Source organism: Sciurus carolinensis, chromosome 1, assembly GCF_902686445.1.
Source record: "Sciurus carolinensis chromosome 1, mSciCar1.2, whole genome shotgun sequence".
Classification (NCBI taxonomy): Eukaryota; Metazoa; Chordata; class Mammalia; order Rodentia; family Sciuridae; genus Sciurus; species Sciurus carolinensis.
In genome coordinates this window covers 123,538,694-123,556,272 of record NC_062213.1, presented here as the reverse complement: position 1 = coordinate 123,556,272, position 17,579 = coordinate 123,538,694, and the positions used below count along the sequence as shown (strand labels likewise).

General features: G+C 37.2%; 1 protein-coding gene across 1 annotated transcript in view; it reads left to right on the top strand.

Moving 5' to 3' along the window:
• Palmd (palmdelphin) overlaps window positions 1-16,040 on the top strand; it is a 49,287-nt gene extending 33,247 nt beyond the window's left edge. Inside the window, exons 4-8 of the mRNA XM_047556852.1 lie at window positions 7,931-8,045; window positions 8,188-8,221; window positions 8,341-8,454; window positions 9,959-11,056; window positions 15,102-16,040. Coding sequence (XP_047412808.1) covers window positions 7,931-8,045; window positions 8,188-8,221; window positions 8,341-8,454; window positions 9,959-11,056; window positions 15,102-15,145 — 1,405 coding nt within the window. The 3' untranslated portion in view covers window positions 15,146-16,040. The remainder of the gene's footprint in view (window positions 1-7,930; window positions 8,046-8,187; window positions 8,222-8,340; window positions 8,455-9,958; window positions 11,057-15,101) is intronic.
• The last annotated feature ends 1,539 nt before the right edge of the window (window positions 16,041-17,579 follow it).

Genomic DNA, 17,579 nt, shown 5'->3' with positions numbered 1-17,579 from the left:
TCTTCAAATTAATGAAAAATCTCATAAAATCTTTCAAAATATGCTTCACCCCATATAAAGTTATGCAATCATTAATGTACTAGTGTTGTTGGCTTAAAAGAGTGGTTAAGAGCAGCAGTTTAAATGGGATGGGCTCTTTTCTCTCACACACATAAAAATTCTAACTGGTAAACACTGAAATGGAATAGAACAACAATGACATATAGGATTATAAAAAGATCCTGTTCCTTCCTGTCTTGATGCTTTGCTACTCTCTAAAGGATGCTCTTGGCAGTGTGGCCAAAGCCAGCTTATCACCACATCTGTATTTCAGTTTAGGAAGGACAAGATAAATGCAGGTTAGCAGCTCTGTTTTAAAGCTATGACATGAAACGTGCATAAGTCTATTATTAGCCAGAATTTAATCATGTGCACCATCTAAATGCAAACCAAAGTGGAAAATGTAGTCTATAGCAAGATAACCAGGAAGACACACCCACACTCAAAGACACACACACACAAATGAGGGAGTTCTATTACTGAAAAGAAAAGAGGAATGGATTTGGATGCAGGGGTAAATAGCAGGTCATCAAAATAGGCTAGAATATTCTTTCAGTCAATATTTATTAAATAGATACTATTATAAACATGACAATTCTGATAAAGATGGAACAGTATTGAGTTTTTCTGAATAGAAAAATATTTTCATGAACAGGTTGTATATCTGAAACTACATTAGGGCCATGCTTGCTCTAAAATCATTCCATTAACATCAAAGATCAAATCCTCAATCTGAGTCAGGAAATTTTCTTGTCCACAGGTACCCAAAGACGGCCTCCTCTCCCAAACAAACTGAGGAAAAGGAAAACTAAACTTGTTTAAGTAACTCTTCTCTGTCAAGTCCTGTGCTACAAACACTATCTCAATTACCTCCTTACAACAACCCTTGAGAAGTATTATTATTATTCCCCAAGTGAGAAATCTAAAGTTTGGAGGGGTAAATGATTAATCCAAGTATGTTAACCATATAGGTTCATTTTCTGTTTCCTTGGGTAGAGCTGGAAGCAGTCTTTTCTTCCCCTCAAAAAGTGGGTTCACACGAAAACTCACAAAATAAGGTTAAACCACCAGCTACCTCCTGTTCTCCCAGTATTTAGGACCCAGTGAGAGAATTGCTAGGCCCAGGGAGGAGTTAAGAATTAGAATTGCTCACCACTTGAGGCAGAACTCAACAAAGGTTGAAGGTCAAGACATTCTGAGAGCCTGTGGATCTGAAGAAGAAACTGGATCCTTTTTGATTAGCTTAGATTGGAGAAGGAAGGGAGTGGTCCTAGAACTTCCAATCAGCTGACCTCAGAGGTACCACAGTAGGACAGCCTGGGTCTAACACCCGCTGACTCAGGCTATGTCAGAGAATAGTGATTGAGACCTCTCTTTGGGTGTAATCCTGTCTTTTAATAAGAACGCTTGGGTTACTGAGATGCAAGTAACTCATCAATCCTTTCAAAGTATTACATAGCTAAAAGCTAGTCATAAACTTAATTTCAAACATAGCACTGGTGCTTTTATATTCAAACTGTAATGTTATAATGAAATTGCATTAGACAACAGTATATAGATTTAAGATAGACAGCATCAGTTACTTCTTTGAACAACAGTCTTAAGTTCAAGCAAAAAAAAAGTCCTGCTATAAAGTGGCATTATCTTAGAAAACCCCAGACTCTTTGAAGGAGACAGCATAAGAACCACCAAGAATTGAAGTCAAGCAACCAAAAAAAAAATATATATATATATTTTATATATATATATATATATATATATATATATATATATATATATATATAATGCAACAAAATAATACCAACAAAGATTAGAACAGAAATATTACTTCTCTGTGTACTGGATTAGAACTTTTACATGTTGGTGGGCCCCAGCTTCCACATCTTTACTTTCTTTATTATCATGGAAAGTAAGAAATCTTTTTATACTACTGATAAAAATGAATGCTGTGTCTAAGTTCATAAGAATCAATTTTAAGAATTAAATCCTGTTTCCACAGTGACTAATTGGAGAGGAATTAACAGCTCAAGTTCTGTAGGCAGAGATCTACTTTAGAATTCCATCCTGCCTCAGGATACCCATGAGCCTCCAGGCCAGTGGCCTTACTAGGCACCCAGCTTGCTCATCTTTCAAGTGGAACTAATAACAGCTCATGGGGTTGTTGTGAGGACCAATTAGGTCAGTGCCTGGTACAGTGCCCATATTCAATACATGTTCAGTGTTGTTATAATTGCTAACAAGTCAAGCACTGAAAGTAGGGTATGAACTTTTGGATTGGGATTGTGGTTGTTTTTTTTTTCACAAGTTGTGGTCTGTTTGGCCCCTAATGGCAAACTCCATGAGGTTGTTAGTCCTTGTTAACTCCACCAAAAACTGAGAGAGATAAATGGATCCTTAGCTACAGAAAAATTGCCTTGTGAAATAACTCCTTCTTGACACTTCCAGCATTTATGTGCTGTCCTTTTTTTCTAAGACAAAAAAATTGCATGTTGGAATTGGATTGGGGATATGATCTTGTGATGATTAAGGGAGGTTATTACTACCACAGAGCATGAAATGAAAACTACCTGCTCTCACCTAGGGAGCTCTTGAAAATAACCCTCTTTTTCTCCAGCAAATAGCAAGGAGAAGAAAGATTCCAATAATGGATCACATTACAAATTCTTTTTCATGTACTCCGCTTATCTAAATTGGCATATGATGCCTGCCCACCATCTCTTAGAAATTGTGAGAGGTACTAACTCATCCATCATCCCCGCCTAACAGCCCAGGATGCACCAAGAAGGATATTTCTCTTTCTCTGCTGCCTGCTTCTCAGCCAAACTGAATCAGCATTTCAAGGAGCTCAATTCCCATTCTGAAAGGTAATACCTTCTAAAGATGGGGATGGCAGCACTTATGGAAATTTGAAGCCATCAGCTGGAAAACAGGCAGGTGAAGGTTAAAGAGTTCTCCCCCTGCAACCTCCCCAAAAACTTTCCACATAAAAGAATTTTTTAAATTATACATACACATATTCACACATACACATGGGTGTATATATTTGCATATGGAAGTAGGTTCTGTGCATACGTGTGTTTGTGAGTACATACACATACATACATATTTCCCAATACTTCTTATACTTGTTAAATATTTTCTCTCCTGCAAACTACCTTTGGAAGAGGATTGGGTATGAGTCCCTAATTTAAGTCTTTCTTGGTTTGGACTTTAAATCAGAGTTGAATACTCTCTTATCAAAAACCACTAAAACAGGGTAGAGGGAGAGTAGATACACACATATGTAAATTAGAAATGAATGAAACTGGAAGAGAAAGAACCAATGAAGAAAGTGTTTAAATTTCAGGAGATAAGGATAAATAAATCTCTTATAAAGGAGGTATCAAGAACCTATACCGTACCAGGCATCATCTTAGGTGTCCAGGGTTTTCCAACCTCAACACTAATGACATTTGGGGCCAGATAACTCTTTGTTGTGAGAGAACTGTTCTGTGCAGTGCAGGATCTTTAGCAGCATTCCTTGTCCACTACTCACAGATGCCACTGCAGCCCTGCCCAGTCATGACAACCAAAATTGTCTCCGGACATTGCCCAATGTTCCCAGGGAACACAATCACCCCTGCTGAGAACCACTGAGCTAGATATACAAAGGTAGTCCCTGCTTTCTGGTTGTGATTTTTGTTTTATGCTCCTCGGTTATCAAAAATTTGGTGCATTATTGACTGTGAGAGTTGTCAGACCCACTCTTCCGTGGTGGGGCTCCCTCTGAATCCTGACCAACTGACAGTGGAGTCTGGAAGCATCCAGGTTCTTACTCTGAGTTACTATTCTCTAAGTTCCCATCACTAACACTTGCACTCTTATTTTTTAGAAAGCTTTTTTTAGAGCAACAAATCTCGAATGTTTATCTCTTATTGATATTTATATTATCCATTAAAAATACACAAAAGTGGCAAACTGAGATACAAAAATAAACTGAGTTTTGCATTAAGTGGAAATTTTAGGAAATGTTCTACATGAATAACCATCTCCTGTCAGAAGCTTGTGATTCTAATTAGCACCAAAATGTTTCCTTGTTATCCTTTTTTAACTGAGAGTTGGCTGAAACTGTGATCAAGAATGGGAAGAAAGTGTTTGTTTGTTTTTGTTTAGTTTTCACAAACATATCATGATGTGTTATGAGACCACAACCTCCTATCAACGCAACTTTTACCGAGACCTGAAAACCTTCAGAAGTATTCATTAGTAGATACCTTAATGATGTTAGCAAGCTTCCAGTCTCATATTCTTACCATCTTAGTCTAAAGATAATCATGAGAATCATATTGTGTTACCCATGGCCCTTTCTTTAGAGGGAAAAAACTATAAATACCAGTGCAGCCAGGCACAGTGGTGCATGCCTGTAATTCCAGTGACTTGGGAGGCTGAGACAGGAGGATTGGGAGTTCAAAGCCAGCCTCAGCAATAGCGAGGCACTAAGCAACTCAGTGAGACTCTGTCTCTAAATAAAATACAAAATAGGGTTGGGGATGTGGCTCAGTGGTTGAGTGCCCCTGAGTTCAATCCCTGGTATAAAACAAAATAAAACAAAACAAACAACAACAACAAAAAAAACAGTGCATTTCAGAATCTCCTGAGATGTTGTCGTGGGTCAGGCAGACCAAGAGCTCAGGAATAGAAGGGGCAGATACAGGAAGAAAACAGCATTTGCTGGGTCTCTCTTTCATTCCTTTTAAACCCTGAGAAGTAGTTAGCATTGACCAGACCTCTTAACTGTAGAACTGCCCTAGGTTCAGTCCCTGGAATTTTTACCTATCTTCCTTATTTTCTAGAAAATCTTACCCACTTGTATCTTCAAACCCAGACTCCTCTGAGTTCCAGGGGTTTATATCCAACTGTCTCCTCCATATCAACTTTACTATCTTAAATTGAACTCCCTGCCAGCCCCAGTCTCCAGCCTTCCTCTCCCAGATGTCATTTCAACCAATTAAATTTACATCTTCCCAGTTATTCAGGTCACAACACTGGAGTCACCCTTTCTCATCTGTCTCTCTCTCTCACCCATGTAAACATTTCTAGATGTTTCCAAAATCCAACCACTTCTCATCCTTCTACTAGCAACCATCCTGGAATAAGCTGTCCTCATCTGAACTATTACAACCAACCTCCCTGTTTGCCTCTCAGCCCTGTTCTGATGACAGCAGCCCATCTAACTCTTTAAACCCCAACACTTCCAATGGTTTCCCAAAGGCCTTCCATGCAAAGACCCTGTGCCATCTGGCTACCTGCCACCCTCCTCATTTCTCATCACTTGCCTCCTTACTCTGCTCTTAGTTCAAGGTTTATAGATGTTTCTCCCTCACTTTGGAGCACACTTCAGCTGAAACCCTCTTGTGTCCCATCCTCATTCATTTCCTCAAGTGACACTTCATTAGAGAGACCTTCCCTGTCCATGTTATGTACCCCCTTCTCCTAGTGTTCATAGTCTTATCCTGCCTTTTTCAAAGAACTATGTGTGCCCACATATACACATTTGTTTATTATTGCATATGTATGTACATTAACACACAGAGACACACACACATACATTTCTATATACACATTTGTTTATTAATGCAAAGGTTATCAAACTGTGACCTAAGACCAAATCTAATCCTGGACTGTATTTTTACAAATACAAGCTAAAAATGGTTTTTATAATACTAAAGGGTTATAAAACAAAAGAAAGAAAGGGGAAAATGAATGAATATACAATAGAAACCATACATGAACTGGACTACAAAACCTAAAATATTGTGCATCTGGCCTTTTACAGAAAAAGGTTGCTAGATGATATATTAGTGTATTTTCTCCTCTAGAATATAAACCCTTTGAGGGCAAGGACTATCACACCAGCACATAAAATAGTTTCTGGTACAAAGTAATGCTAAATAAACATTTTTAAATAGATGAATGAAGGAATGAGACAGTAAGTCTTGGAGAAGTCTGATGACTTTTTTAGGGTCACACAGGAAGTTGGCAGATGGACCAAGATGCAAACCCAGGTCCCCCTGATTCCACATCTGAGTCCTGAGGTTTAAGAGCTGTTTATAGCAATGACTTGAACCCCCTTGTTTTCTACTGAAAGGCTCCTTAGTGTAGACTGTCTCTAACATGCACATTAGGGAAAGGATCCTGTGAGACAAGATGAAAGGAGACAGAAACAGGGACAGTGTGTTGCAGGAAACCTTGAAGAATGATTTCATGATAAACTTACATCTGATATCAACCATATTCAATGAGCTTTCATATACAACAACCCTTATTAGTAAGGCAAGTGTTTTCTTACTGTATACATTATAAAGCTATATTTCAGGGAGGTTAAGGGAATTAGCTGTCATAAGTAGTAAGTGACAGAAACAACAGAATTTGGATCTATTACTTTCAATGCAGAGCTTTACACTACCAAAATGGACCAAAAGGTATCCCCACAACTCTGCTGGTGGCCCATATGTTACTGAGGACATAGAAAAATTTTAATAAAATCATGGTCACAGCTTAGTAACTTCTAAGAAATCAGGGGTACTACATTTCACTTGAATTTCTGTAATATGCAAGAAATGCTCCTCAGCTCTAAATGTCTACCTACTAATGGCAAAGGCAGTACCAAAGTCAGAACCTTGAAACTGAAGCAATGACTAGGAGGATAGCCAAGTAGATCGTGTCTTGAACTTTTATTGGTGTGACAATAGCACAGGATTTTGGAGCTGCCAGGCCCATGACCATCTTCAAGAGGAAGCCAAGAAAACTGACAGTTATGTTAGCTAACACAAACATGCACAGCTGTCATCTCCTGGACAGCTGCTGTCTCTAATCAGCTATCCTCTGGGGCAGCTGACTTTGGGGCTTAGAGTATTTGGCCAGGACACTACGTGTGCTTCATGGCTGCCAAAGGCCAAGCTTAGTAATTGTGTGACTGTTGCTAGCTGTTTTTATAGTAGAGGTCATGACGATGCCCCCTGGAGTTCATTTGAATCTGACAGCCTGCTGTATGCTAGTCAAAATGCCCTATGTAAACGTATGATTACACAAATGGTATGCCTTGACTCTATGTACAAATAGAGAAACAACATGTATCCCATTTGTATACAATTAAAAAAAAATAAATAAATATAAAAAAAAAAATACCAGCTCGGAACGTTTGCAACAGTTCAACTTCAAATGTGTCTCTTTGCTCTATAGCTCTCCTATACTCAGACCATGGTACACGTTTTTCACATAAAATGTAGTCCCTATAAATGGCAGCAAGTGAGACCATTGTACTAGATTGTGTCCATTTCTCCATCTCTTCACCTTACTCACTAGAACATACCACAACTTTTACATCACTTAAAACTGTCATTTTCAATGTTAGGATATGCAGGGATTTAATGTCTTAAATAGCTGTGATTGTTAAATAAACTTTAATAATTATAATTATTCCTCCAAGTAATTTATATGGAGTCTTGAACAAGAAAAAAATGAACTGCATAATTATAAATGTACCATTCCTTTTTAGTTCAACTCTAAAGTTGTCTCTTTATAAAAGAAATTGGTCTACTTTATTTGGAAGTAACATTAGTAATTGCAGTGAAGAAAATATGGCAAAAGTCTAATATACCTAAGAAGTGCTTATGTCCAAAAATGAATACATAAATCTTGAATTGAAAATCATTCAAAATCAGGTGTTATGTGTGTCTGGTGTATCATGTATGACACTAGGCGTGATGCTGTGTTTGACACTGTTTGTGGAAGGTGTCTGGCTACTTATCTGCAGTACTCCCAGGAAAGTTCATACATGAAGAATACATACTTGAGAACCTGACATATGTACTGTGTTAAACAATAAAAAGTATATCACTTATGTTGTCAGGCTTGAGAAAGAGATACAAGATCTTGAAAAAGCTGAACTGCAAATCTCAACCAATGAAGAGGCAATTTTAAAGAAGCTGAAATCAATTGAGAGGACAACGGAAGATATAATAAAAGTGAGTATCAACTAATTGTAAAACTATGATTCCCTCCCCAATGAATCAACAAATACTATGTCATTTTTCAAAGTGTTTCCACATTTAGATTTTATTTTTTTAGCTGAATTAATCATGGAAAATTCTTTTTTTTTTCTTACAGTCTGTGAAGGTAGAAAAGGAAGAAACATTGAGAGGTATGTTTTTGAGCACCCTATTTCATGTCTAAGATATTTTTTGACAAGCCCAGTAAGATTCTTTTTCACATTATCATAAATATATCCTAAATGCTTTTTAATTCATATCAATTTTACAGAATCAGTTGAGGATATCTATGCCAATATCCCTGACCTTCCAAAATCCTACATACCTTCCAGATTAAGGAAGGAAAGAAATGAAGGAATAGACGATGATGAACAAAATAGAAAAGGTATGTGAGAAATCTGTGTTCTATGGCAAGCCCTCAATTTCAGATCTACAACATCATATAGTTACAACTTGCTATGACAGCTTATGCTCCTACTTTATAAACTTCCACAAGGAAGATAGGGATAATGAGGTTGCAATATTTATTCCATTTATATTTTATTTATTCCAGTTTTATTCTCTACAAAACTATTTATGAATAGGTAAAATAAAGGCCTGAAAGAGATAAGAAACTGAAAAGCTAAGCTTCCCTGGTCAAAAATATCTCTCCCAGCATAATTCTTCCAGTAGACACTCTTTGGGGTTACTAAAATCCTTTTGAAAAGGAAAGCAGTCCATTGGGAAATAAGCATTATTTACCCTCAGAGGGGAATGATTTTCCTAAAAATAATAGACTTCAGAGCCTCTGGAAAAAGGAAGATTTGTGTTAGGGAAGAGAACAGACCTTTGAATTTTAGAATGGAAGGAGAAGTTACTGTCTTTCTGCAGGTAGACAGAATACTCCACAAATACTCAGTGAATACGTCATGTGTACCAAATTTAGTTAGGCACATAATAGATATTCATTAAACATATTACATTAGGGGATTAAATGCAAAATAAGGTAGAAATCTGAGACAGGGAGAGTGTGGATAAAGGATGCTGCTATTTTGGTTGAGTAACTAGAACCATGAGGCAATATAGGAGGCATGAAATGCAACATGAGTTAAGGGACAAAAGCCAAGACTGCCACATTGTAATATTTCAAAGAATCTATTAGCTTTACCCAACCTGCCAATATTCTAGCTATAGGGTTCTTGTCTGGGTCATGAAACAGATCTCAGCTTCCTACAACCCAACTAGTTAAGTATTTCAATTGTTTCAACAGCTGATATTCCTCTGTTTTTAGCCCTTCTTCTACTTGAAAATAAGTGTAAAATTGAGAAGAAAAATAAGACAAAAAAAGAAGCATATGATTCTAGACTTCTCTCATCCATACCCAAACAACCCCCATGCTAGGGAAACTTTAGAACCCTCCTCTATAATTTCAAGGCATCTGGCCTATGCCACAAGGATGTAACTTGTAAAATATGCTGTGCTAGGCATTTCTCCCACTGCAGTGCACAGTATAACATATTCTTCCTCACTAAAGGGGAGATGAACTCCTTCCACTGTGTAATACAAAAGAGCACAAATCTGCCTTGTTGGTTTTTTAACTGGAAAGGAGACATCTTTGGTTCCTCACTGAAAAGTCTTACCATTTGGATCCATCAGTTTCTCTTCTCCAATCAGCTTCACTTTTTCAATCCTTCAGTTTTTTTCCAAAACTCCACACACCCTTACCTAAAAAACCATGCTATTACCAGGTTGGTCATTATATAACTAATGAGTAAAATTAGAAACTTAAAAAATAAACATCATCTTACATAAAAGAACATCAAAGTGTACAAAAATAAATACTATGAAAGCAGGCTAGTTTATAAAAGAAAAAGTTAACTAAATCAAAGATCCAATTTGTCTCTTAACAGCTTTGTATGCCATGGAAATTAAAGTTGAAAAAGACTTGAAGACCGGAGAAAGTACAGTTCTGTCCTCAATACCTCTCCCATCAGACGACTTTAAAGGTACAGGGATAAAAGTTTATGAGGATGGGCAGAAGTCAGTCTATGCGGTAAGCTCTAATCCCAGTGCAGCACACAATGGCACCCATGGCCTGGCACCAGTAGAGGTGGAGGAGCTTTTAAGACAAGCCTCTGAGAGAAACTCTCAATCGCCAACAGAGTATCATGAGCCTGTATATGCCAATCCGTTTTGCAGGCCAATGACCCCACAGAGAGAAAAGATCACCTCCGGACCAAACATTCAAGAAAGGATAAAGATGAAATCTAATGGACTAGACAATGATGTAAACAAATCCATGCACAATATGGACAATGGAATTTCAGAGGAAAGGGGCGATGACTTCAATCATATCAGTCCCATCCGGCCAATACCTCATCCCCGATCAATGACTCAACAAGCAGAAGAGACGTTCCACACCCCTCAAAAGAGGCTGATGCCTCCTTGGGAAGAATCGAATGTCATGCAGGACAAATTTGTGCCCTCTCCAAAGACGAGACTTAGCCCCAGCACAGCAACAGTTGGGAAGTCAGAACCCCAGGGTTCTTCACCCACTCTCCAGGAGGAGGAGGAGGATGTTAGATATAATATTGTTCATTCACTGCCTTCTGACATGGATAATAGAGAACCTGTAACAATGATTTTCATGGGGTATCAACAGGCAGAAGATAATGAAGAAGAAAGGAAGCTGCTGACAGGGTATGATGGGATCATCCATGCTGAGCTGGTTGTAATTGATGATGAGGGGGAGGAGGAGGAAGGAGAAGTTGACAAGCCATCCTACCATCCTATCGCTCCCTGCAATCAGGTTTACCAGCCAGCCAAACCAACACCACTTCCGAGAAAGAGATCTGAAGTTAGTCCTCATGAAAACGCAAACCATAAATCTCCCCACAAAAATTCTATATCTCTGAAAGAGCAAGAAGAAAGCTTAGGCAGTCCTGCCCACCATTCTCCACTTGATGTCCCAATAGCTGGAGATGGGACTGAGGATCCATCCTTAACAGGTAATAAAAGTGACAAGGCATGTCACTGCTGTTTAGTCATGTGACAACCTTCTCTCTTTGTTAACAAACTCTTATTTTTGGCTTCTTTGACACCTCAGAAACTAATACACACTCAAGAGTCTTTATTAATGCTCACCTCAGAAACTAATACACAGAGTTTTTATTAATGCTGATCCAGTTATTATCACCACAGTAAAGTGATTAAGTCACTTTAAAAGATATAGGAAGTGAAAATAAATTGGATATTGCATTGATTGACTTTAGTAACTTAAAATTTGTCTTCTGTCATAATGTGAATGTATTTGGGTCACTAATATGTGGGATCATTGATAACAAATTTCCCATCAGAATCTGATAACAAGCACTAGGTTGTGCCTGGCTGTGATTTAAACTTTCTATATAAGTTAACAAATTGCCTTAATTTTGCAAGAAAATACAAGAAACAAATATTATTTTCAGGGTATTTTTTGTTACTTTGCTATATCTTATTTCTCTATACTTTTATAGTTTTATTAATTTTATTTCCTCAATATTTTTACATTTTTAAAATTAGAATGTCAGTTTATCTTAACATCATCTGTGATATTTAACTTTGCATAGTTCTCTCCAACTTAGCATATTTATTTTTCTAGTTGTATATATTTGCATTTCTCATTTGCAAGGAAGTTTTTATAGCCTTATAGTCACCTAATTATTTTAGTATTGAATGAAAAAGAACTTTAACACTTTTTTTTCTACCAAAGTGATAGCTCCTCAATTTTCAATTCCTTGTTATCACTTAAATATCATATTCTAGTTACCATTTATAAAAGAAATAATAAATTGCCTCACAGAATCAATTAGAATAGCTGTGCTAAAGATATTCCTTGACTAAAGATATAAGTCAAATTAAACAAACATACCCATTCTGGGTGTTTGAAAGGGATTCTAATTTAAATGTCTCTAAATGAAGAATCATCATTAAAAAGCAATAAACACCAAGTACCAGCCAATCCAGCAGATAGAACCTAATTATTCTAGAGAAGTGTGGTATCTGCCCAGTTCCAGATGTTTCTTTCTCAGCAAACCTTAAGTCCAATCTTGGGCTGCTAATAATACATTGAACTGGACCTTCTTTCATTCTTTGAAGTAACTAAATTAGGTTACCAATTGTAAATTAAATCATCTGAAGAATTTCTAAGCTCTTAGGAAGTGTTCACCTACATATCTTACTCAAAAGGAGATGAGTGATGTACCCCCACAATGAAAACCTGCAGATACTATATTCTTTTCTGTTTTGAAAATGAACTTTGCTGATCAAGCTTCACATCTCAAAATCATTTGTAAAACAACATAGAAAACTTGGAAAGAGGAACACAATGCTTATGATCAACAGTAGTGACATTACCCACTGTTAAGACCTCCCTTTTCTGAACCTGGATATTAGCCAGCTCCTTTCAAACACCCTCTCCCTAACCATGTCAACACATTTACCCCAAGAAAAATGACAGGAAGTGACTAATGTTTCCAGACAACACTAATCATTGCCACTGAACTACAATAATGAAAACAGGAAAAGCTCTTCTAGACAAAGTAACAATACAAATTCTGTACTATCAATCCTGGTATCTTATAAACAGAATGCTCCAAATTCCTTGCTTTCCAGCATGTATTATTTTACAGCCACATTTTCCAATTCAGCACATAGATTAAGAGCTGATGTGTTTGTTTAAATGAATTTTTAAAATAAGTAAATCATATTGTTATATACTCTCAGGGAACATCCATATGTATAGAACACATAACCACCAACCTACTTCAATTTCATAAGCATGAAGTAGATTGAGCTTCTCACCACAGCTCCCCCAAAAGGCTTGTATTTACAAATCTACCATTTAAATCAATTCCGTTATTTGTACTATAAGTCCCCTTTTAAATACAAATAGTCCTGGTAGATTTAATAGTTATGAATGGTTAGTCTCTTCTATTTGTGTAAATATGGTTATCAAAGTCTTAACTAAAAGTAACTTTTAATTTGGAAAACACCTTGAAAGAAGAAGAAAGAGGGGGAAAGACAGAGCCTAGAGATTCTAAAGACAAAATATTTTTGTCAAAATTTTGAACAGGGCAAACAAGATAGGAAATTTTAGGCAGTATTATGTCCATTTGCTAATGTAAATGTAACATGGTCATGTTCTAAGGTGTAGCTCAGTGCTGTACCTTTCACGTGTGGCACCAGCTAGCTTTTCCTGGGATTCCACTTCCACACCCCCACAAGGGAAAGCTGGCTTTCCTGGGTAGTCTCACACACCTATTCTTGTAGTTGAGCTTGATTCTGCTGTTAGGAATATCAATGGTATTTCAGGTTGAGAAGGTGGGGAACCTCAGGCTGGGGAATTCACATGCTATTGGTGCTGAAATAGCCAACCTGTGGCAGCCAGTAGGGGCCAAGGGATACTGAAAGGAAGGAGAGACTCTCTCTTCCACCAAGCTTAGGCAGCTTTAACTGTGTGTCTAAATTGCTACCAGAAGAGGAAACAGGAATCAGAGAAGAGCAGGGAAAAGGAGAACTGACACCCAGGTGTTGTACCTACTACACCTAGGGAACTTCCATTACCAGCATGCTCTGTCCTCACACACCTACCTGTAATTCACACCATCTATACCCACCATAGGCTTGAAGCAAGGAGAAGAAGGAAAGCAGACCCTAACCAACTTCAGTGGAAGTCATGGTCCACAGACTGTGCTGGATTGACAGAATCTCAAGATGAGGAGTAGGGAAGAGGACTTCACCCTGCCTTAGACATTAAAAAGTCACTTAACCCAACTCTCTTTGAGCAGTGGCAAGGTAGAGGTTCATAAAATCCAAGGTACAAGCTTCATAAAATCTTGCCTTCTGCCTGTACTTACCTCATGCTATGGATCTACAGACCCCTCCTCAAGGCTTACCACCCAACATTCCCACCCCCCCCCCAGAGACCACCTACCTACTACAGGGCAGAGGAAATTCTCTCAGCTACCCCAAACTCAAAGGAAGGTTCCTGTTCCTGCAACTAGAAATGAGCATTCAAGTTTCAAAGGAAATAGTATTTTTAACTTTACTGAAATGAAAATTTTCATGTAGGTAGACTAACAATAAAAATGACTATGGTCTAGTTAACAGTAGTGGATCCAATCCCTTCTCATATATGGCACTGAAATGAGAGAGCATATCTTCCCTTTTTGTTTGTTTCATTAAACAAAATTATGCAATTAGCTTAATATCTGGTCTTTGATTCACATAACACATGAATGTAATACTGCTTCCTTAATGTAATCAGTAGGTCAGTGCCTTAGAAGCATATTTCAACCTTAAAAACATGACTGAGGCAGCTATACTCAGAAGTCCTAAACATTAAGGCATGATACCAGAACAAAAGACTGTTCTAAATTCTAAACCTACATTTTAAAAAATGCTTTCTACATCCACATATCATTAATAGTAGAACACAAAAAAGATAAATTTGGTATTTGAAGGCATATTTATATCTTAACAAAGATAATAATCAATCCAACTCAATTGCTAATTCACATTGTTTCATATTTTTTAAAAAATTTGGTTTTGTCACTGTATATCCTAAGGCCAGAGCTCCTTTGGACAACCACGTTTAATGAGCTAAAATGTAACCCAGTCATGAAATATATTTTAAGTATTAATTAGTATTTTTTTAGGAGTACATAGCTCAGAAATATACATATTGACCTCTAAGAACATGTATCATGGTGAATTGTGAAAATGTGCACTAATCCTATGTTTATTCCATTTGTACTGTGTTTGCTCTACTAATTTTTATAATCTTTATAGAAATAGGTTCCTTCTAGTTCTGAACCTGCTTCTGCCCTAAGTTAACCATACCTTATCATTTCTACTATCTTTTTGTGTTACTAAAACAATGCTCACATTGTTGGATAAAACCATCTGAGGTATGTTCTAAACTTTCCTGCATTCTATGAAATGGTCATTTAGAATAAAAATTAAGGCTTTTTTTTTAGAATTCTTTTTTTTTTTTCTTTCTTTAACTTACAGCTTTAAGGATCAGAATGGCAAAGCTGGGGAAAAAAGTGATCTGAGAGCTATATCACCTATGTGAGCATCCTTTGGAGAAGAAACTAAGAAATGTCTGCAAATTTCTCTTCAGGATACTTTTGTTTCTTTTTCCTGAAATCCAAAAAATTATAATTCTATCCATATGAAACTATGTGAATAAGTAGTAGTTATTATTTGTGAAAATTCCAAAACAGCTGGGGAGAACAAATGCTTAACTTTTCCAGTAATTTGACATGATTCAGTGGGGGGGGGGGGGGAGTAAAACCAGCATATTTTTATTGTATTGATACCAAAGCATTTCTAATAAGAGCTTGTTAAATTTAAGAATAAAGTTATTTAAAATATCCTGGTATTCTAACTTTGCTAATAATTGAAAAATCATAGGATGCCTTTGCACCTCATCACAGAAGTATTCATCTTTAATTTTGAGAAGTAAACATGTTGTCCCAAGTCATTAACGTTGTAAGACATATATAATCCTGCTAAGGACCAATTCAACTTGTTTGGTAGAGATTTCAAACACTTGCACATATTCAAAAGGTGCCTGCAATAATTATCCTCATATTTTTTTCATGCTTCCAAACATGGAAAGAAGAAATATCATCAATTTTGTATTGGTGTATGAAAATTGTACCTAATGGTGGGATTTGCTGTGACATATTCATACATGCGTATGCGTAATTCATCAATCTCATTCCCCAATTCCTTCTCCTCCTCTTCTTCCTCCCCTTAGTCCTCTTTCACTGCTCTGCTAGTCTCCCTTCTATTTTCATGGCATCCCCCAACCTTTTCCCCCACTTTTACCACTAGTTTCCACTTTTGAGAGAAAACACATGACCCCTGACTTTCTGAATTTGTCTTATTTAGCTTAACATAATGCTCTCAAGTTTCATCCATTTTCCTACATAATTTTGTTCTTCTTTATGGGTGAATAAAACTCAATTACATATTTATATGACATTTTCTTTATCTATTCATCTGTTGACAAACATCAAGGCTGCTTCCAAAATTTGGCTATTAAGAATTGACTGTTATAAACACAAGTATTGTGTATTGCTACAGTATGCTGACTTTAATACTTTGGGATAAATGGCAAGGGGTGGTTTAGCTGGGTCGTATATTGGAATGGTATATTCCATTCCTAGTCTTTTGAATTATTCTCATATTTTGAAAGTTTGGGTTAGCTTGACAATGCACATGAATTTACAGATAACTGGCACATTAATTCTTCTTAAATTATCATTCTTTTTTTTCACTCAGGTCAATGTGAGTTCCTTGGTGCAATGACTGATTAGGACCTAAGGGTGCTAGATAAAGAACTTCCCATGCTCACAAAGAACACAAATCTGGGTTTAATTTGACTAATTCTTGTGAACAAGTTGGAATTTTGATATTAAAACTAATATAAAAAAATGAAAAAAAACTAATATGAATATGTACAGCATGCTATTCCTAAATATTCTTGCCAGCATGTTAAATCCTGACTTGAAGAATATGCCCATCCCAATAAATTATCTCTGACCCTGCCTAATTATACTGTCCTTCATCAAACACCCTCAAGATCCATTCCCAAATTCCCCTGTGTCATACCAGTATGTATTTCCCAGGTTCTCCAAATCTTCCCATGAATAGTCTGTTTCCATCCAGGTCAGAAAATGAATTTCCCTGCTGGGACCCTGTCTACTAAGACCTCTTAATCCTGGAGGCAATGAGAGGTAAAAGAAACAGATCCCAAGGAGAAGCATTAACCTATGAACACCTGCCTCAGTTGAGTTGTTTGGCAAGGGAAAGCTGTTCTGTAATCAAAGAGAGCTCCTTTTGCTGGCCTGAAATCTGCAGGTTTAAATTCCTGAGATACTTTCCATGAATACCCCTATTCCAGGTCCAAGGGACTCCTTCCCTTTCACAGTTCTGGCACTGGCATAAGTGAACTGTCAAACCTGCAAGTTCCTCTGTAGCCCTGGCACCCTTAAAACTGCAGCATGGGTTTAATTTTAAGAGAAGTCTATCCTCTGTCTCCGGGAGACATGGCTCTCTCTGAACATGCCATGGAGACTGGCTGGCTTTCTGGCATGCCCTAAGTTAATAGTAGGCTGATGAAATTCTAATCCTGTTCTTTGAGGCTTCTACTGCAATTATCAAAAAGCAACCAACTTCATGGTACAGGTCAGTGCACAACAATACCTTTGCCTCATATCAGTCAAGTTCAAAGCTACTATAAAACCCAACTTTTCCTTTTCACCTGTATATCATCCAAATTCAAAAAAGTGGGTCTTAGAAATTCTAATAGGACAGCCTGTCAAAAGTTGTCGCCACCTACTTATATGGTCCTCTTTGCTATCTGACCAAAGAATGGACGGTCTAGATCCAGAGTCCCAGCCTAAGTGCCTGTCTTCTAGGGACATTCCTGGTTTAACAGGGAGCAGAGCCTGAAATTAGAACTTGGGTACAAGTGGT